Genomic DNA, 22,031 nt, shown 5'->3' with positions numbered 1-22,031 from the left:
TGTGGCTCTCACACGATTGCCTATACCTACTGTGAGCATATGGCAGTAGTGAAGCTGGCCTGTGGGGCCACCACTGTGGATAACCTCTATGCCTTTGCTGTGGCAATCTTTCTTGGTGTGGGGGATGTGGCCTTTATTGCCTACTCTTATGGGCAGATTGTGAGGACCGTGATTCATTTTCCTTCACCTGAGGCACGTGCTAAAGCTGGCAGCACATGTACAGCTCATGTCTGTGTCATCCTCTTCTTCTATGGACCAGGCTTTCTTTCTGTAGTCATGCAGCGCTTTGGCCCACCCACAGCCTCTGCTGCTAAGGTCATCCTTGCCAATCTCTACTTGCTCTTTCCCCCTGCACTGGACCCCATTGTCTATGGGGTCAAGACCAAGCAGATCCAGGAGCAGATGCTTAAAATGTTGAGACCCAAGCAGATTGATCCCACCTGAGTGCAGTTCTCATGAACTGGACATCAGGGGCAACGGTGGTCTTCCCCTTTGGAGTGGGAGCCCCACAGCCTAGTTCATTTACTTGGTGGGGACATTCAAGAGAAAAATGAAGTTTTCTTGAGTGTTTGAAAGTTGGGAAATCTCTTCTGAAGTCTATATAGTGTTTAGATATTGGGATGGAAGACAGGGGTATCTCAAGAAAGTAATTTTTTGGATATGTCTTTATTCTAAGAGTTTGTGATTTACTTGTGTTGAGAAGATAAATGAATCAAGAAATTAAGAAATAATTAAGGTATCTATGGACCTGGAACAAGTAACTTAGGAGATTAGGGAGAGATGAACTGGAAGCCTATTTGTACATATGAGAACATGGGCCACTTCCCACCATGACACTGACACAGGCAGTCTGTGGGAGTGGATAGGCCTTGGGTAAAATTTTGGCATCACGGAAATAAAGGTGACAAACTATGGAGATTCTTTAGAGTTTCAGGTTAATGAGAGAAACTTTTTAAAAAATATTCATATTCCATCTGATTCTAGAAGTGCTTTAGTTTCACTTTGTAAAACACAAGTGCTTTGATTCTGTTTTTGAGATGGATGGCCCTCTATGACTCCTGTAGTATCATGTATTTTTAAGCTCTAAGAATAATGATAATTGTTCTTTTATTTCTTCATTTTTAGTCTTAGGTGCAGAGCCTTGAGTTAAAGTTTATTTCACACAATAATTATTGTTCTAATTCTTTATTTTCTGTCTTGATTCCTAATTCTTTGGGCCATTCTCTTCCAGTTCCTACTATTGGCACTCACTTTAATGTGTTTGTTGTATGTTCCTAAGTATTTATGTATCCTTGCAACATATGTAGTGTTGGTGGTATGTTATGTAATATACATAAGTCTCCTTCTTTAGTTCCCCAAGTGTCCATGCTTCCTCCAGCCATGGGTAGTCTGGGCTCTTGCTATTGGGAGTGCACCTCCCTGTCTGTATCCTTGTTATTCCTACTCATCTTGAGCTTCAGTCTAAACCTCACCTCTTTGAAGAAGGTTTTATAAGATAGATCAGGTCACTTTATGAGCTCAGAGCTCCATGTATCTTTCTTTAATTATCCATCATAATTAAATATATGTATATTTAATTAAATATATACATATTAATTAAATATATACATATTAATTATATATTAATTAAACATATCTTAATTAAATATATATTAAATAAATATATAATAATTGGTTTAATGATCTTTGTCCCCCATCTCTACTAAATGGTGAATTGCATTGTATCCTTAACATAGTACTCATATGATAGGCACTCAATAAGTGTTTTCTCAATAAATGATTTTTATTATTTTAATGGATTATATCATTACTAGCATGTTTCTTCATTAGTCGTATTGACATATGTGTATTTTGGATTAAATGAGTACATTAATCTCAAAGTGTGGCACAGTAGGCACTCAGTAACTTTTTACTGAAGAAATGAAATAAGTTGTCACAAAACTAGCATTGAAATCATAATTGCTTTTTTTTGCAGTCATAATCACTCTTAACACTAATGTCTTTATTGCTATCACTATGATGAACACTACCTTAAGTTTCAAATGTTATTTCATTTTTTAAAAATTTCAACTTGTGATATTTTGGACACTGTGCAGGTGCACTGGAGAATGTGATTATTCTTAATAAGGCAACCTCACTGCTGTGTATAAATACAGAACAAGCAGAAAAATAGAATTTGTTTTCTTCCTTATCTTTATTTCTTCATTATTCTCTTCTTTTCTTCATTATTGTCTTCCTCATGCTGAGTATTTACCAGTCTCTTGGTGTGATGATGAAATAAACTTGAAAATATAGGAAGTATGATAAAATGTGACAGTGCTGCGGTGGATGTTGGTTCCAAGTCACAGATTAGTTCTCAATGGGAAGTGAGGGGCAAGAAAGGGACATAGGTTGGGTCAGGTTAGAGATGCTATGAATGACCAGGGTTTAGAAGAGTATGGGCCTGAGTTGTCGAGTGGGTAGATGGAGGGTTAGGGCTAAACTTATGGTCTCTAAAGGGAGTCTGCTTCAGTCTTTCCTAAGTGGCTTCTGCTCTATGCCATACTCAATGGTCCCATGTTTCCTCAGTCAAATATTAATCTTCAATATTATTACTAAGAAGATAGCACAGAAGCATTGTTCACAGTAGCTTAAAGGTGAAAACAACCTATATGTTTATTGGCTAATGAATGGATTAACAAAAATGTAGTATACACACATCAGTGTTCAGTCTTAAAAGGAACAAATTTCTAACACATGCTTACAACATGGATGAACCTTAAACGTTATGCTAAGTGAAATAAGCCAAACACAAAATAACAAATATTGTATGATTCCTCTTATATTAAGTACCTAGAATAGGCAAATTCATAGAGATATAAGTAGCATAGAGGTTGCCAAAGACTTAGAGGAGAGAGGGATGGAGATTGTTTAACAGGTACAGAGCTCCTGTTTGGGATGATGGAAAAATTCTGGAAATAGATATTGGTGATGGCTATACAGTATTGTGAATGTACCTAATGGCACTGAATTTGTAACTAAAAATGGTTAAAATGATAAATGTTATGTTAAATATATTTTACCACAATAAAAAATGACTTTGCTTCATGGGCAGGAGTGGAAGAAAGGGCTGCTGGAGATGCACAGTAGCTATAGGATTGCAGAGGAAGAGGATGAATGACATTTATTACCAATGAGTGTAGAGTTTCTATGTGCTTTGACTAAACTCATTTTAAACAATATTCATATGAATATGTTGTATTAGTATAAAATCTTGATGATATAAGCAGGTACTGTTGTTCAGCTCTTACTGCATGGTACCTTGAACCATTGAGAAAAAAATCTTTGCTCATAAAGTCTCTCATTTAATTTTTACAAAATGTATATGAAGCTGGTTCTCTCATTATATCCATTTTTTTCTGACAAAAATTTTATACTTCTACTAAGGACGTTACATTTTCTCACACTTGTCATACTCTGGTTTGGTAGTATGTTCACTGTTCTTGTTCCCCAAAGCAATTTTTAGGATTTTCCCCCTGGAAAAACAGACTAGCAAACAAGCATGGACTAGTGATTTTGCTGTTCACGTCATTCATACAGATCATTCTCTACCACTCTTGGGTACTGGTGTCTCTCCTTGTTGCTCTTCTTCATTAAATGATGACTAAGTTAATGTCTTCCCTATTTTTGGCCTCCCATTACCCTGGTGTGAGACTTCAGGAATCATGCGAATGACCCATTGAACACTCTGTTTTCATATTCTTGATTTCTTTCTTTCAAATATCCCTACCTCATTTTCCCATTTTCACAACATATCCTTGAACCTCTCTGGAGATCACTGTGTCTCTAACACATCTCCTAGCATCTGTGCTTTACCTCTTCCTATACGTATTCCTAGCATGATACTGAGATTCTGATCGTGTCTCAAACTTGTGCTTGAAATCTTCAGTATCTCCACTTTCCACTGTTCTTTAACATGACCTAAAAATACTACTATGGTTTCTGCTTATGAACCAGGCTCAGTTCCTGAGTACTACATCCCAAATTTCATGATTCTTTCAAGTCTTTGGCAAAACCAAGCTCCCTTCCTTCTCGCCTCAGAAATTCTGTATCCTCAGCATACTCCCATACTTCCCTTCACTTTTAACCCATTCTTCTGGTCACTAACTTGAGTTAGGGGGGGCTTTTCTGCACTCCCTAGAATTAGAAGTTCATATATTAAGAGTATTATATGATTATCATACTGTAGTTTTAATTTATAACCCTTGTAACTGTTACTAGGTTTCTGTGATCACATATATAATGTATACTCTGTCATGAGCCATGATGACAAGAGTTATCACATTATTTGTTTTGTTTCACATCTAGTAGTGTATATGGATCTGGTAGATATTTAATACATATTGAATGACTTAATGAATAAATGAGGCTTTGCACTAGCTATGAATTAAATACATGTTAGCTGGATGAATGGAAAGACTGCAACTGAAGCATTATTCCAAAGGAGAATGTGGCCACTGAGGTGGACCATAAGTGCTGTATCAGAGGTGGACCAAGGGAAGGGTCTGCTTGATATTGGGGAGATATTATAAAGGAGGTCTTAGCCATCTCATTAGGAACTCTGAGAATCAGTATTTTCCCCATACTTGCCGTGATATTGGGGTTGATATTCATGGGCCTGTCACAGTCTCTCAGAAGAGAGGCAGAAAGCTTAAGTCACCTGAGACAGGTGGTATTTAACTTAGGTTAGATCCTCTAGAAACAGACATTGAGGCAGAGATTTGCATGCAGGAAACTTATTGTGAAGTATACTTTGGAGTGACATCTGTCAGGGAGTGAGGGAAACAGGACAGAAAATACAAAAAAGTTAAACTGATCCTGTAACCCCAGCTGCATGAGCTGATTCCATGGGGCTGCTCTTGGGCTGAGATGGTCCTTCAGTATTGCTTCAAAAGAGAGAGGTTCGGGTCTTTGTATTTGTACTTAGAGTGGTTATTGGGTAAGAGCTACACTCAGAAAGGAAAAGTAATCTTGAATGAGTCAGCTCTTTGTCCAAGGGAGAGTGATTCAATTGTGAGCTTTTAGCAGCCAACACTCTCAGCAGATGGGAGGAATGAACATGTTTAGCCTTTAAAGAATTTATTGCTCTGAGTGTGACCTGTGTGAATGAGAAACCTGAGCTTAAAGTGAAATGCGGGCTTTCCTAGCTCACTGAGAATGAAGCTGCCTATGGCAGACATCAAGGTGGACAGGCTTAGGGGTGATGACCAACACTGGACAGATGGGCCACCTGATCAGGTGCATTGGCCACTCCCTGCTCTGCCTCTCTGCCCAACCAGCTATCCCTGGGGTAGTTGACTTAGCTCTGTGTGTCCCCAGCCAATCTGGATGCTAATTTTGGCTCTGTCCGGAGGTGTCTGTGTGTCCTCTGGGATCTGACAATTGGTAATAACATCTTGCCTGCCCAATACCTTATTCACAGTCACCGGCCCTACCTTGGGGAAGTAGCAAGAATGGATGTGTCTTTCATGGTACGATTACAGAACTAGGTATAAATTTGTGCACTATTTATAGAATAATCTATATACCAGAACTTTATACATATCATTTAATTAATATTTATAATAAACAAGTGTGATTTGTGTTATTTGCTCTACAATCAGATGAGGAAATCTATACTCAGATAGTTTAAGTATCCTGCCATGGTTTCATTTGTAGAATATGAAAAGGGCAGAATTTAACCTTAGTTGTCTGCCTACAAAGCTTGTGTTTATCCCACTGTACTGTGAAGCCTCTGCCAGCCAGCTTATAATTATCAAGTTTAATAAGAAATTGTTCTTTTCTTAAGACAAACCATTAAGACACTGAAAAGATTTCTGTAATTATGTAAAACAGAAAACTGTGGATGAAGATAAAAAGATCACAAAATAAAGTGCTTCTGACATGACTAGTATGTTCCTAATACAGCTAATGAGTCTTCTAAAAGACAGTAGCCAAGAGCCTATGAATTTTGAAGGATGAGAAAGTCCAATTCAGATAAAAGAGGAAGAAACAATACATTAAAGTTACATGTAAAATAAATTGGTGTGCTCCTATAATTCCAACATTGGAATCGTTCAAGCAAAACATATGTGTGGAAAAGTGCTAAGTATAAGTCAAATTAATACAAAAGATAGCCTTTGAAAACTTTGCTTGCCAGTCAGTTATGATATTAGTCCATGGATTAAATGGACAAAAGGATTTTAATCTCAGAAGTGATATGATGACTTTTGAATTTCAGATATATTTTATAATCCTCTGCCTTAAGAATGCAGTGTGGAAGAAAGGGTTAATGACAAGGCCAGAGGATCTAAGGAAATAATCCAGGTGATAAACATTAGGAGTATGCACTAGGCGGTGACCCTAGGGGTTGAGAAGAATGAGTGGATCAAAAGGGGTTGAAATTCAGTCAACAGGAGTGGTGACAAAGTAAAAGGAGATATAAAAATGAATAAGAATGATTTCAGGTTTCTACATTGGGTTAGATAGGTAGATATAGTAATTATATAGAGAGAAGATAAAGGAGGTAGAGTGTATTTAGGGAGAATAAACAATTTGATTCAGTCTTGAATATGTTGAGTGTGTGCTATAGACATTGATGTATAGATAAGTGGAAAATGGATTTGTATTTCAGAAAGGTATTTGAATTAGAAACCTAGATTTGGAAGATATTAGACTATATAAGTGGTTTAAATATTGTAAATGGATGAACTCAATCAGAGAAAATGTACAGAACTGGGAAGGGAGGAGAGGATGAAGCTCTGGAATCAATAACGTATAATGGACAGATAGATGGAGAAGGTGTTGGGATGGAGGACATAGGAGGAACACAGTAGAGTGCTGTGTCGTGGAAACTGAGGGAAAATACTTAAAAAAAAATAACAGATTGATTTATTGTGTTCAGTAATGGCAAGAGGTGATATAGAGGATCCATTCAAGTGGACATTCCAAATTAGAAGTCATTGAATGGTAGTTTAGACATCTCTAAGCAGCATGATTACTCTTACCTGTAAATGAAAGTAGACCTATCTTAATTCAGGCATGTGGATGTCTCACCTTAAAGACATTATCTCAAGAACAGGGGATTCTCTGTATCTCACTTTATTCTTTTGTGTTTCACTTTCAGGTTCTCTCTTCTCATGAAGGTGGTAACCAGAGGTAGACACTGTGATAACCCCCCAGCAATGGAGAAATCATGATTTTTGTTTCTTTTCTCTCTTCCTTCTCTAAGCCATTGACGATGGCCCTTAGCAATTCCAGCTGGAGGTTACTGCAGCCTTCTTTTTTCCTGATGGGCATCCCCGGTTTAGAGGAAAGCCAGCACTGGATAGCAATGCCGCTGAGTGTCCTTTATCTCTTTGCTGTAATGGGCAACGTCACCATCATCTTTATCATCTGGACTGACCCATCCTTGCACCAGCCTATGTACCTCTTTCTGGCCATGCTCTCTGGTATTGACCTGGTGCTGGCGTCCTCCACTGCACCCAAAACCCTTGCAGTGCTCCTGGTTCATGCCCATGAGATTGGGTACACTGTCTGCCTGACCCAAATGTTCTTCATCCATGCGTTCTCTTCCATGGAGTCAGGTGTGCTTGTGGCCATGGCTCTGGATCGCTATGTAGCCATTTGTCACCCTCTGCACCATTCCACCATCTTGCATCCAGGGATCATAGGGCGCATTGGAATGGCAGTGCTGGTACGGGGGTTACTCCTCCTCCTCCCCTTCCCTATCCTGTTGCGGAGACTTATCTTCTGCCAGGCCACCATCATAGGCCATGCCTATTGTGAACATATGGCTGTGGTGAAACTTGCCTGCTCAGAAACCACAGTGAACCGAGCTTATGGGTTGGCAGTGGCCCTGCTTGTGGTTGGGCTAGATGTCGTGGCCATTGGTATTTCTTATGCCTTCATCCTCCAGACAGTGCTGAAAGTACCGGGGGGTGAGGCCCGACTTAAGGCCTTTAGCACATGTGGGTCTCACATTTGTGTCATCCTGATCTTCTATGTTCCTGGAATATTCTCCTTCCTCACTCACCGCTTTGGCCACCATGTACCCCATCATGTCCATGTTCTTCTGGCCACACTCTACCTCCTCGTGCCACCTGCACTCAATCCTCTTGTCTATGGGGTGAAGACTCAGCAGATCCGCCAGCGAGTACTCAGGGTATTCTCCCTAAAAGGATGGATCTGAACACATCCCAGTTATTATTTTCTGAGGCTCCTGTCAAAGGTACTGCCTGGAGTCCATGGCTGGTCTAAGCTATGAGGGTAGAGACCATTGCACAGTGAGGGGTCCTTCCAGTCCTGCTATCTCATGGCAAAGAACACCCCTGGGCACTGGCTCCATCACTTATTGGATTACTTGGATAGCAGGATTTGTGATTATTTTTCCCATCCTTTTTTTTACTCTTGATACCAATATTTATATACTCCTTGTGGTGAGGGACTGGGAGATAAAGTCAATAGATAATAGCTCTGGATATGCCATTTTTTCTGCCTTCACCCAATGATTGTGGAACATTGTCTAGTAAGGGAATGGTAAGTCCCAACCTTTGTCTGTTTTTAGTTTTAAAGTGTCTTGAACTTTCAAAAAGCTGGAGCTCTAGGGCACTGGTTTTCTTTGTAGTAAGAGAATGTCTCTCATAGTGTTTGAGATGTCCACTATGTGAGAAAACACCTGTATTACAATATGTTTCTCATTTATTTAAACAGACCTAAGGGGGACAGTACTGTAATAGGCTCTATAAATAATATGTTATGATCCCTATTTTTATTTTTTATTTTGCTTAAAATTAAAAAAAATGTTTATTTATTTTTGAGAGAGAGACAGAGTGCTAGTGGGGGAAGGGCAGAGAGAGAGGGAGACAGAGAATCTGAAGCAGGCTCCAGGCTGTCAGCACAGAGCTAGACACGGGGGCTGGAACTCACAAACCGCAAGATCATGACCCATTCTGAAGTTGGTGCTTAATTGACTGAGCTACCCAGGTGCCCCTGATCCCTATTTTTAAAATATAAAGATATATGTATATAGTGGATTTCTTTTTTAAAAAGTTTTATTTATATTTTTTATTTATTATATTTAAATTCATTTATATTTTTTACTTAGGATAGAAGGGAATAAGACCAAGTATTGAATATATGTATGTTTATGAATATTAATTTAACAAAGCAAAAGTAATCATGTAATTATTATTATCTAATAACTATAACGTGCTAGGAGCTGGTGTTGGTAAATTTTTATTATAATTATAGATTATTATTATATTTATTAACAAATATAGAACTAGTTATGCCACTTGAGAGTAGAAATTTCTCTTTCTGAAATGTGGATATGGAATGATGTTCATTAGATCCCCACCCCACCTTTTGGTAACAGGAGCTAGGTTAAACTTACAAGAGAATTGTCATAATTGGTGTGTTGCATCATATTTGTTGGACATTGCCCTAAAATATTACTTAACTTTTGTGTTCCTAAAAAGTAGCACATTTTGTTCGGTTCTGGAAGAAGCAAGTCACTGCTGCCTTGAGGTAGGATACTCTGGGGTCAGTGGACTCCACAGTGGTCAAAAGGGGGGAATGGATGAGTTAGTGTTCCAGTTTCCCCTTTCTTGGTAAATTTCACTCCTAATAAATAGTTTTCAGGTACAGAGACTGAGTAGGAAATCTTCAGTTTGGGTGAATTAGGGAGGAATTGTATGAGTTCTTATTGTAGGAACAATTACACGTTCTCATCACGTTGGTTGTAGGCGCAGGACTTGAACTCTGTGAGTTGGCCTGAGGAAGCCCAGGCTGTGGTGTATGTTGTATCCCATTCACTAGAAAACAACTATGTTGGCTCTAGAGGTACTTTGTTTAGGAAGGTTATTCAAAGTAGCTGTTTTTTCTCTAGTCACATTTACACTATTTGTGGAAGCTTGGGATGTGGGTATGATGGTGGGATCTGAAGAGCTTCTTGGGTCACAAGATGGAAACATGTACTGAAGATGGCAGAGCAACACTGTAGAAGAGCCTGTGTTCCCAATGCTCTCTGGGCCACCAACCCTGACTTAAACTTGAGACAGAAACTTGTTTAGTAGGTTAAGTCCCCTACCATAATTTGGAGAATGTTTTTTTTTTTTAATGTTTATTTATTTTTGAGAAAGAGAGACAGAGACAGAATGTGAGTTTGGGAGGAGCAGAGAGAGAAGAGGCATGGAATCCAAAGCAGGCTCCAGGCTCTGAGCTGTCAGCGCAGAGCCTGACTTAGAGCTTGAACTCGAGAGCCATGAGGTCATGACCTGAGCTGAAGTTGGATGCTTAACCAACTGACCACCCAGGTGCCCCCAAATCCCAAATAGGCTCTGGCTATCAGCAGCCTCTCCCCCACTCATGCTGTCTCCGTTTCAAATAAATAAACTAAAAAAAAGGACATTTAAAAATATTACTACATATTTTATAATTTTTTTTTCTACTTTCACTCCTATCTGTAAAGGATTAGCTTTTCTGCTTGTTTAGCATCGTCCTTCCTTTTCACGAGACCAGTGTTCTTCAACTGTCTGTAGATTATTTTATCTGTCTATTCATCGATGAGACTTACTGGTTTAGATAGGTGGTGACAGTTTCCTCAGAGGCTGTGAAGGTTACAGCTCCTGTTTTCTGGTTGTAAGACTCTGTAGGTCATTGTGCTGCGGTGTGCTAACAGGCAGAATTCCCCTCTGGTCGTTAAGAAGAAAATGAAAGGTGTACCAAGTTCCCTCTTTTTCTGCTGAAATAGAGAAGTTTTTATACCTGGAACCAGAGATGGTACAGTATACTATGCTGATATGTGGAGCTACCTCTCCATACGTCTTGTCCATTTCTAGCGAGTACCCTACCTTGGAATTGATTTTGATTGTATCTGGCCTCACTGCAATGACAGGGTTTGGGGGTCAGCAGCATCTTCTTTTTATATAGGGAGATTATGTCCTAGCCACGTTGTGCACATAGAACACTACACTGATACAGCTGTCCAGCCCATACAAGAATAATGACCTCATGAATTCATGAAGGATATCTTTCAATTCTGTCACCATTTCCATTGACTCTAAGCTTGGCATGTTCTCTGGATCTTTTAATGAACACATTTCCCATCTCTGCATCAAGATTTAACTTGTCCAGTTTCTCCCTCCCTAATTCATAATTCTCTACACAACTACCGACATTGGTTTGCAGCCTCTTCATTCTGGTTTTTCTGTGAAGCCAATCCTATGTGGCTTATGAATACCAGAAATTTTCCAAGTATTTGAACTGATAATTGTACACTTTCCTATATCTAGTACTGGTATTTAATTATCTTATTTTCATATTTCTTTAGCCATTAAAGAGAAACATTGGCAGATGTGGGAAGTAAATCATGTTTTCAGTCCAACATCTTGAATCAGAATTATTACAATTTTAATTTAATCTTGTGATATTACTTGTGTTGCATGCATTTTATGTGCTAGACTAGACACCAGGAAGACAGGAGTCTCTTATGTGTCATTTACTTCTCAATAACAAGTGCCTGACTTACTCCCCAACACAACAAACCTATTAATAATTATTTGTGGTACAGGATGAATGCACAAACTTGATATCTCTGGTGTGAATGCTTTCTTTCTATCTTTTTTTGGGTAACTTTTAGTGTGCTTTTCTGTTTGGAGGACAGATCTCCCATCCTAGAATTAGATGCTCCTCATTTGAGGGAGACAGGGTGACTCTTGATAGAAAGAAGCTCAGGAATGCTATGGGCAATTGAAAGTGCAGATTTCTCACTCTTTATCTCCTCTGTTCTTAGTAGTTCAGATTGCATACAAGGAATTAAAGGGTGATCAAAGTAATGACAGTTAGAACCTAGTAACTTTCTTTTCCAGTAAGTCATGACTACAAAATATAGATGGGACCAGAGGACAAAGGGGAGGCCGTCAATTTCATTCTCTTACTTCTAGATCTTGAGATCCATTCCTACTTCTTCCCCCCACCTTGACATGGGTAGATTTAATGTGAAAATTGGGCTACTAGTACAATTACCCAGGCATCTGCAAGGAGGATTGCAGGAACCCCATAAACGGAGCCATGGAAGAATGTAAAATGTAAAAAGAATCATTGGCTTCTAGGGCTTTCTCTCAGGGAAACAGACCTTAGTGTTCTTATGCAGGTGTGTATGTGATAACTTGAATACAAGGTACAAGAGTCCACTGCTATACTTACAGATCCTCCAGGAAGGCAGTGAAACAGACAGAACATATTTCCTATGTCTGAGATGCATTAACCCCACACACTGCGCAATTGTATTAGTAATCCTTCTTTCCATATGGTAAACCAATCAAGGGAGATGAGGAGCAGAAATTTCATTCCTATTATTTCCCCCTTATGGTGAGAGGAAGAAAAGCCTTCCTCTGGAAGTGGAGTGGAAGAATAAAGTTCTTCCCTAATAGGCAGCAGATGGCTCCTTTCACGTTCTGAATGGGGGCGTGGGGGTGGGGTGGGAAAAAGGGCATCGGGATGGGGGCAGGATATTTTTTATTTATTTATTTATTTATTTATTTTTTTTTTTTATATATATGAAATTTATTGACAAATTGGTTTCCATACAACACCCAGTGCTCATCCCAAAAGGTGCCCTCCTCAATACCCATCACCCACCCGCCCCTCCCTCCCACCCCCCATCAACCCTCAGTTTGTTCTCAGTTTTTTTTTTTTTTTTAAATTTTTTTTTTCAACGTTTATTTATTTTTGGGACAGAGAGAGACAGAGCATGAATGGAGGAGGGGCAGAGAGAGAGGGAGACACAGAATCGGAAACAGGCTCCAGGCTCTGAGCCATCAGCCCAGAGCCCGACGCGGGGCTCGAACTCACGCACCGCGAGATCGTGACCTGGCTGAAGTCGGACGCTTAACCGACTGCGCCACCCAGGCGCCCCTGTTCTCAGTTTTTAACAGTCTCTTATGCTTTGGCTCTCTCCCACTCTAACCTCTTTTTTTTTTTTTTCCTTCCCCTCCCCCATGGGTTCCTGTTAAGTTTCTCAGGATCCACATAAGAGTGAAACCATATGGTATCTGTCTTTCTCTGTATGGCTTATTTCACTTAGCATCACACTCTCCAGTTCCATCCACGTTGCTACAAAAGGCCATATTTCATTTTTTCTCATTGCCACATAGTATTCCATTGTGTATATATACCACAATTTCTTTATCCATTCATCAGTTGATGGACATTTAGGCTCTTTCCATAATTTGGCTATTGTTGAGAGTGCTGCTATGAACATTGGGGTACAAGTGCCCCTATGCATCAGTACTCCTGTATCCCTTGGATAAATTCCTAGCAGTGCTATTGCTGGGTCATAGGGCAGATCTATTTTTAGTTTTCTGAGGAACCTCCACACTGCTTTCCAGAGCGGCTGCACCAATTTGCATTCCCACCAACAGTGCAAGAGGGTTCCCGTTTCTCCACATCCTCTCCAGCATCTATAGTCTCCTGATTTGTTCATTTTGGCCACTCTGACTGGCGTGAGGTGATACCTGAGTGTGGTTTTGATTTGTATTTCCCTGATAAGGAGCGACGCTGAACATCTTTTCATGTGCCTGTTGGCCATCTGGATGTCTTCTTTAGAGAAGTGTCTATTCATGTTTTCTGCCCATTTCTTCACTGGGTTATTTGTTTTTCAGGTGTGGAGTTTGGTGAGCTCTTTATAGATTTTAGATACTAGCCCTTTGTCTGATATGTCATTTGCAAATATCTTTTCCCATTCTGTTGGTTGCCTTTTCGTTTTGTTGGTTGTTTCCTTTGCTGTGCAGAAGCTTTTTATCTTCATAAGGTCCCAGTAATTCACTTTTGCTTTTAATTCCCTTGCCTTTGGGGATGTGTCGAGTAAGAGATTGCTACGGCTGAGGTCAGAGAGGTCTTTTCCTGCTTTCTCCTCTAAGGTTTTGATGGTTTCCTGTCTCACATTCAGGTCCTTTATCCATTTTGAGTTTATTTTTGTAAATGGTGTGAGAAAGTGGTCCAGTTTCAACCTTCTGCATGTTGCTGTCCAGTTCTCCCAGCACCATTTGTTAAAGAGGCTGTCTTTTTTCCATTGGATGTTCTTTCCTGCTTTGTCAAAGATGAGTTGGCCATACGTTTGTGGGTCTAGTTCTGGGGTTTCTATTCTATTCCATTGGTCTGTGTGTCTGTTTTTGTGCCAATACCATGCTGTCTTGATGATGACAGCTTTGTAGTAGAGGCTAAAGTCTGGGATTGTGATGCCTCCTGCTTTGTTCTTCTTCTTCAAAATTCCTTTGGCTATTCGGGGCCTTTTGTGGTTCCATATGAATTTTAGGATTGCTTGTTCTAATTTCGAGAAGAATGCTGGTGCAATTTTGATTGGGATTGCATTGAATGTGTAGATAGCTTTGGGTAGTATTGACATTTTGACAATATTTATTTTTCCAATCCATGAGCAGGGAATGTCTTTCCATTTCTTTAAATCTTCTTCAATTACCTTCATAAGCTTCCTATAGTTTTCAGCATACAGATCCTTTACATCTTTGGTTAGATTTATTCCTAGGTATTTTATGCTTCTTGGTGCAATTGTGAATGGGATCATTTTCTTTATTTGTCTTTCTGTTGCTTCATTGTTAGTGTATAAGAATGCAACTGATTTCTGTACATTGATTTTGTATCCTGCAACTTTGCTGAATTCATTTATCAGTTCTAGCAGACTTTTGGTGGAGTCTATCGGATTTTCCATGTATAGTATCATGTCATCTGCAAAAAGCGAAAGCTTGACTTCATCTTTGCCAATTTTGATGCCTTTGATTTCCTTTTGTTGTCTGATTGCTGATGCTAGCACTTCCAGCACTATGTTAAACAACAGCGGTGAGAGTGGGCATCCCTGTCGTGTTCCTGATCTCAGGGAAAAAGCTCTCAGTTTTTCCCCGTTGAGGATGATGTTAGCTGTGGGCTTTTCATAAATGGCTTTTATGATCTTTAAGTATGTTCCTTCTATCCCGGGGGCAGGATATTTTTGTGTGTGTGTGCTACATCATAAATTATGTCTCAATAAATTTCAAGAGAACAGAATATATTCTTTTTTTTTTTTAATTTTTTTTCAATGTTTATTTATTTTTGGGACAGAGAGAGACAGAGCATGAACGGGGGAGGGGCAGAGAGAGAGGGAGACACAGAATCGGAAACAGGCTCCAGGCTCCGAGCCATCAGCCCAGAACCTGACGCGGGGCTCGAACTCCCGGACCGCGAGATCATGACCTGGCTGAAGTCGGACGCTTAACCGACTGCGCCACCCAGGCGCCCCAAGAATATATTCTTTTAACAAACACAGAATTAAGTTGGAAAACAATAACAATAAGATGCCATGAAAAGCACTAAGCACTTGGAAGTTAAATAGCACACATCTAAATAATCCATGGCTGAAAAAAGAATCACAGAAGAAGTTAGACAATATTTCAAACTGACTGTTGGTAACATAGCAAAAGTTGTAGGACACAGCCCCCCGCCCCCCAAAAAAATTGAGACAAATTTATAATTTTCACTGCTTATAATAGAAAGAATGAAGATTTAGAAGCAATTATTTAAGTTGATGGCTTGACAATTTAAAGAAAGAGGGGTAAGTTAAGCCCAGGTAACCAGGAGTAAGGAATTAATAAAGATAAGACTAGAATCAATAAAATTGAAAAGAGAAACAATAGAGAAAATCAAATTAACAAAAGAACAAAGTTGATTCTTTGGAAAGATTAATAAAGTTAATAAAGCCCTAATAAGACTTATAAAAGAAAAAGAGAGAAACACAGAAGATCAATATGGTGATTTAAGAAGTTATCATACAGATAATACAAAATATTAAAAGGATAATAAAGGTTTGTTACAACTTTAAACTCAAAAACCCAACAAATTTACCTATTAGATTTTAAGGCACACACTATGTGAATTTTAACCCCCATACATCCTAATTGCAGGCTTGTCTTTAGGAATTCTCAAGGGATAGTGTTTTCTTTTTCAAAGAAAATATTTTTTTCCTTGTCTTCCATTCCCTTCCTCCTTCTTTCCTCCTCCTCCTCCTCCTCCTCCTCTCCCTCTTCTTCCTCCCCCCTTCTTCTTCCCCTCCCTCTCTTGCTATCTCCCTCCCTTCTTTCCATCTCACCTTCCTTCCTTCCTTTTTTTCTTTTCTATGATTTTCCCCTAATTATCAACTAAGAATGTCTCCTTCTCAGCTTCTCCCCTTAAGGGAGACTGTATTGTAATAAGAGTTCTCCAGAGAAATGGAACTACAGTAAAACCTTGGATTTATTTAGAGTAACTTGTTCTGCAGGTGTTCCACAAGATGGAGCAAACATTTCTAATAAATTTTAAACCTGATAAACAAACAATGTCTTGCAATAGAAGTAGTAAGTGATGCAGAATGTCACATGATCACAACTGAGCCAAGGGGGTCTTAAAATTTGCTTTGATATACCAGTACTTTGGATTACAAGCATGTTTCCAGAGCTAATTACTCTCACAATCCAAGGTTTTACTGTAATAGGATATAGATAGATATAAGAGGAGATTTGTTACAGGAACTGGCTCATGTGGTTATGGAGGCTGATAAGTCCCACAATCTGTCTGCAAGCAAGAGAACCAGGAAAGCTGGTGGTATAATTTATTCTGAGTCTCAAGGCCTGAGAAGCAGGAGAGCATTGGTGTAAATCCTAGTCTGAGGCCAGCAGCTGCTAGTCTAAGTATAGGAGTCTGAAGGCTGTGGTTCCAGGTGCTCTGATGTTCAAAGGCAGGGAAGAAATTGACATCTCAGCTCGAGATGAGGGGATTTCCCCTTCCTTTGTCTTCTTGTGTTTTATTAAGGCTTTCAATAGATTGGTTCATGTGGGCCCACATTGGTGAGGGTGCGTCTTTTAATCAACTGAACGAAATGCTAATCAATTCCAGAAACACCCTCACAGTTACATCCAGATGTAAAGTTTTGCCAGCTATCTGGGTATTCCTTAGCCCAGGTAACTTGACACATAAAACTAACCATCAGATATATGAACTCCCAACAGACTCCTTCCTTCTTCCTTCTCCTCCCTGGCTTTGTGTTTTTTCTCCAAGAAATGTGATCTGTAAATGTAGATTGGACCTGGACTCTCTCTTTATGCTAATGACCATATAATGAGAAAAATGTATATAAATGGAACAGGTAGGCATTAGCTGTGAAGGTTTACACTTTTAGTTGATTTCAACTTGAAGGAAAGTCTAAATAGTGTGTGAGAGCCTCTATGAGAAAGAAAATATAAGGGCATGAAGGAATTAATTTATGTTTAAAATATGAGCCCAGCACTATTCTAAGTGGTATTTATATATTGATTCTTTTAACCTTCATGAGGACCCTGTGATGTAGGGGAACTATTATTATTTTCATGTTAAATAAGAAAACTGAGACTCAGAGACACAAAGTGATTTTTTTTTTAATTTTTTTTTTCAACGTTTATTTATTTTTGGGACAGAGAGAGACAGAGCATGAACGGGGGAGGGGCAGAGAGAGAGGGAGACACAGAATTGGAAACACGCTCCAGGCTCTGAGCCATCAGCCCAGAGCCCGACGCGGGGCTCGAACTCACGGACCGCGAGATCGTGACCTGGCTGAAGTCAGACGCTTAACCGACTGCGCCACCCAGGCGCCCCCAAAGTGATTTTTTTAAGTAACACAGCTTATAAGTGACTGTGCTGGGATTTTAACCCAGGTAGCCCATCCTACAGTCTTTTTCATCATAGCACCCTGCCCTCCATTCTAAACCACATTGGTGGTAATTTGCACTATTGAGATATCACTCCGTGCCACATTTTACTGATGTTCCATTTTGTGCTGATAAGATTTTCCACAGGTTCATCAAATATGTGAGTAACCAAATTCAAGAATCTTATTTTGAGGGTCTGTTCTTGAGTCCCCTTCTAGTACCAATTACTGTATCATGCAGGGTATAAGCAGGAAACTACTAGAAAAGAGTTTAACTGAAAGGAGTTTAAAAAGGGAATATTTATTGAGGTGTTGCAAGGGTCAAGTACCAACAAGAAGTACTCAGGAGCTAGCCACTGCCACCCAGAAGGGGAGGGAGCAGTATTACTCCAACCTGGGGGGCTGTGGTGCTGTGGAAGAGGGGCTTCTTACTAGGATCTCTGGCTAGGGAGAAACACAACCATGGTTAGAACTGTATCAGACCAAAAAGTGGGGGTAGCAATAAGTACTCTGGCCCCTCTCTCCTCCTATATTTGATGTCCTAAAGGTGAGTACTGTTGTCTGAACTGGAAGTCCAAGAGTCAGGTTGGGGAACAGAGCTGAAGCAGGACATAGAAGAGATCAGCCTCCATGAACACAGAGCAGAGCAAAGAAAGAGGAAATGGATTTGTAGCCACATAGAGAATAAACAGCACACTAGGTTGAACAAACTGTTTGCCTTTTCTGTGGCTGGACCCAGGAGGTCAAGGAGAAAAAGATCACACAATGAATCTGACTGGTTTTACTTTAACTTCTTTATCACAAATCCATAAGAGATATTCAACAATGTCTGCAGCTGGAATGAGTACCCACTCAGAATGTGGTTCTAAATACATTGAAGGGATAGGAAGGAGTCAGATTATATATGACTTTGATTTCACTAATTAGGTAAACATGTTTTGAACCTACTACATTCTAAACACTATGAGTAACACCACATTAATGGGGAACAAAATTGACATGGATTTAATTCATGTGTAATGTTGAATAGTGCATGTTAAGAAAGTTAGTTTTATTTTATGAAAAATGGAAAGCCACTGATACTATAATGTAGTGTAATTAGTGTAAAGGAATCTTGATGACGGCAGGGACCTTAACTACTTTACCTTTATACCTGTGACAAATCTAGAACTGGACATATAGCTGATAATAAAAAGTAAATATGTATATTACACCTGTGACATGTGTCAACTATACTTGAATAAAAAATACTTATCCAGTGACTAATTTTACATAGTGTTAATTAGCTGCATGAATTCATGAAGATACCAAACAGCAGAGCTTAACACAGGATAATGTGAAAAGCAGGAAAAAGTATAGTTTTGTTGAGAAATTCTGGAAAGTTTCAATATAAGATTTCAGGATGTTGAAAGTGGTATAATGTTTAGGAGGATAGTCTGTGGAGTTGAGCAGACAGATATAGATTTGAATTTCAAGTCAGTTTCAAATCCTGTCCTTCACATTGCAACTATAGGCACCCACTAGCACCATACCATAAGGTGAGATGAAGGTTCTTAAGAGATCCAGCTCATTAGCCTCAGGATCCTAGACTCCCAAGCTAAGACTATTCCCAGATGGCTTGGAGAAGGGGGTAGTACAGTGTGAGGAGTTACCCTAGATCATGAAACTCATAAAACTTTGACAGAGCCTCCTGCATGCCTGACACTGTGACAGCCAGGGTTTGTTTGTTTCGTTGCATATTCCCCTGGCTGGAGAGCCTCACCGTGTGCAACAAGGCCATGTCCGAGCTCAGCCCCAACTCTTTGCCCTCGTTCCCAGATACAACTTTTAACCCTTTCCCAGGTGGAGAGACCAATGGAAGGTAATGAAAGGCAAATTGAGAAATTCAACAGTGAGCCAGATTCATAGACTGGGACAGAACCCTGGGGAGGTGGACTGCCTCCATTGATCCCTCCCAGTGTCCTTGACAGTGGTTGGTTTACTTACTACTGCAGGAGGGGCCATGAAGATGCCCCCAGGCTGGTTCTTCCTTCTGGGCTCCTTCCCCTCTCCTGGCTATCGCTGCCTGTGCTGGGCCTTTTGTTGCTGAGAGCAGATCTGTCCCTCTCTTACCACTCCTGGGTTTGGGATATAAACCATAGCCATGAAATCACCTGGTCTCAGTCTGACTCCCCTGGGCCCACCCCATGGCACTCCTCAGTGTCACCCAACTGCCTCTGGGGCAGGTCATCTCACTCCAGCAAGAGGAGCCTGCAATGGCTTTGGAGGCCTCTCTTGGCCACTCTGGGAACAAACCTAGCCCAGGACATGGGCCCTGCAGGTGGACAGCTCTGCCAGGTTGAGTTGTTAGAATAAAAAGTGTTTCTTCTTCTTGTCTCAGCTTGGTTTCCTCTCCACTCAGTCTAGCAAGTAGTCAGTTCTGTTGTAATGGGACACAGGAGTTCTGAAAAATCACCATGCTATGCAAAACCCCACACAAGATACCATAGGACTTATGGAAAAATAGAGTTAGCATAGTACTCAAAAATGTTGTCAGTGACACATAAAAAAGATCAAAAACTAGGATAAACTATAGCAGAATTTGACATGTTAAGAGGGTAAGAGAAATACAAATGCTACAATGAACACAACACTTTATGTTGAGAAGGACATGAAGTTGCTTGTGGACGTGGATGCAAGGGCTGCAGCTTGTGAGTCATGGTGAAGTGATAAAAGGAGATTTGTTTGAAATCAGACAGAAAATTGTAAAGTGAGGGAAGGTGGCTGGTGGGTGTTAGCAGTGTGTGTGTGTGTGTGTGTGTGTGTGTGTGTGTGTGTGTGGTGTATTCTGTGATGCTCACTCTCAGCTTGATGCAGTTTCTGTGTTTGGATTGCACAAAGGCAAATGTGAAATTCACTTATCCTCAAATCGTTTCATAATGTATCAGTGGTGTTGGACCATGTTTGTACATTTAAACCAAGTGACATAGCAGAACTGACTGTATCTCCCTTTTCCTGTGTCAACAGTCTTCCACTCTCCTGAACCTTCCACCTCAGTATTTGAAGATTCCAAGGACTAAGGACTTAAAAAAAAAAATCTCTATTGCACGCACATCCTGTAAGAGTCATCTTTGTATATTGCCCTCACTTCCTCACCGTTTTAATCTACAACCATATAAAAATATGTCCTATGGCTGCATTGAACCTGCTTTCGTTAATAACTTCCATATTGCTTAATTGAATGAACATTGAATTATAGAGAGTCCCAACAGGGAACAGATGGCCCACTCAAATTAGAGTAATTAGTGGGGCATCTGGGTGGCTTAGTCAATTGAGTGTCCCAACTCTTGATTTTGGCTCAGGTCATGATCCCAGAGTCCTGCAATGGAGCCCTGCGCTAGACATGGAGCCTGTTTGAGATTCTCTCTCTCTCTCTGCCACTGCCCTGCTTGTGCGAGCTCTCTCTCTCTCTAAAATGAAAAAAAAAATAATAGAGAAAGATTTATGTACAAAGGGACTATTTATAAAAATGTCACCAATAAAAGATCCCAAGTGATAGTGCAATTATGTTGCGTTAGTAACAGCACTTGTCACCAGCTTTAGATGTGAAGGGATGAGTCACTAGATTTTTGAAGTAGGGAGTTGGCATAGAGAAGGTTACCTTGAGAGGACCTTTTTTGATTGATGTTGAATTTATTCTATCTCTTCAGGCATGAGTTATGTTTGTGAAGTTAAAAAAAAGTTTATTTGGGGCGCCTGGGTGGCACAGTCGGCTAAGCGTCCGACTTCAGCCAGGTCACGATCTCGTGGTCCGTGAGTTCTAGCCCCGCGTCAGGCTCTGGGCTGATGGCTCGGAGCCTGGAGCCTGTTTCCGATTCTGTGTCTCCCTCTCTCTCTGCCCCTCCCCCATTCATGCTCTGTCTCTCTCTGTCCCCAAAATAAAAATAAACGCTGAAAAAAAAATTTAAAAAAAAGTTTATTTATTTATTTATTTATTTATTTATTTAGGAGAGAAAGCATGAGTGGGGGAGGAGCAGAGAGAGAGAGGGAGAGAGAGAATTCCAAGCAGGGTCCATGCTCAGCATGGAGCCTGATGTGGAGCTTGATCTCATGGCCATGAGATCCTGACCTGAACCGAAATCAAGGGTTGGACACTCCACTGACTGAGCCACCCAGGTGCCACATGTTTGTGAACTTTAATGCCACTCTCTTCTGTTGATTTTGTTCAAATATCTGGTTGTATTTGGTGTTAGATAAAATTGTACTGGACAGGATGCACAAGCGGAAGTTGATTTTATTCTTATGCCTTTGCCAGCAAGGGGAAAGA

The 22,031-nt window shown here is 40.1% G+C and overlaps 1 protein-coding gene across 1 annotated transcript; it reads left to right on the top strand.

Annotated features, from left to right (window-relative positions):
- The first annotated feature begins 7,213 nt into the window (after window positions 1–7,213).
- On the top strand, window positions 7,214–8,281 carry LOC124506468 (olfactory receptor 52L1). The gene has a single exon (XM_047072538.1). The coding sequence runs from the start codon at window positions 7,214–7,216 to the stop codon at window positions 8,207–8,209; it is 996 nt and encodes a 331-aa protein (XP_046928494.1). The 3' UTR covers window positions 8,210–8,281.
- The last annotated feature ends 13,750 nt before the right edge of the window (window positions 8,282–22,031 follow it).

This window comes from Lynx rufus, unplaced genomic scaffold (genome assembly GCF_022079265.1).
Source record: "Lynx rufus isolate CCGP_SWC_20201006 ecotype Redwood Valley unplaced genomic scaffold, mLynRuf1.p SCAF_9, whole genome shotgun sequence".
NCBI lineage: Eukaryota > Metazoa > Chordata > Mammalia > Carnivora > Felidae > Lynx > Lynx rufus.
The sequence above is the reverse complement of the archived record's forward strand: the minus strand, read 5'-3'. Positions and strand labels throughout refer to the sequence as shown.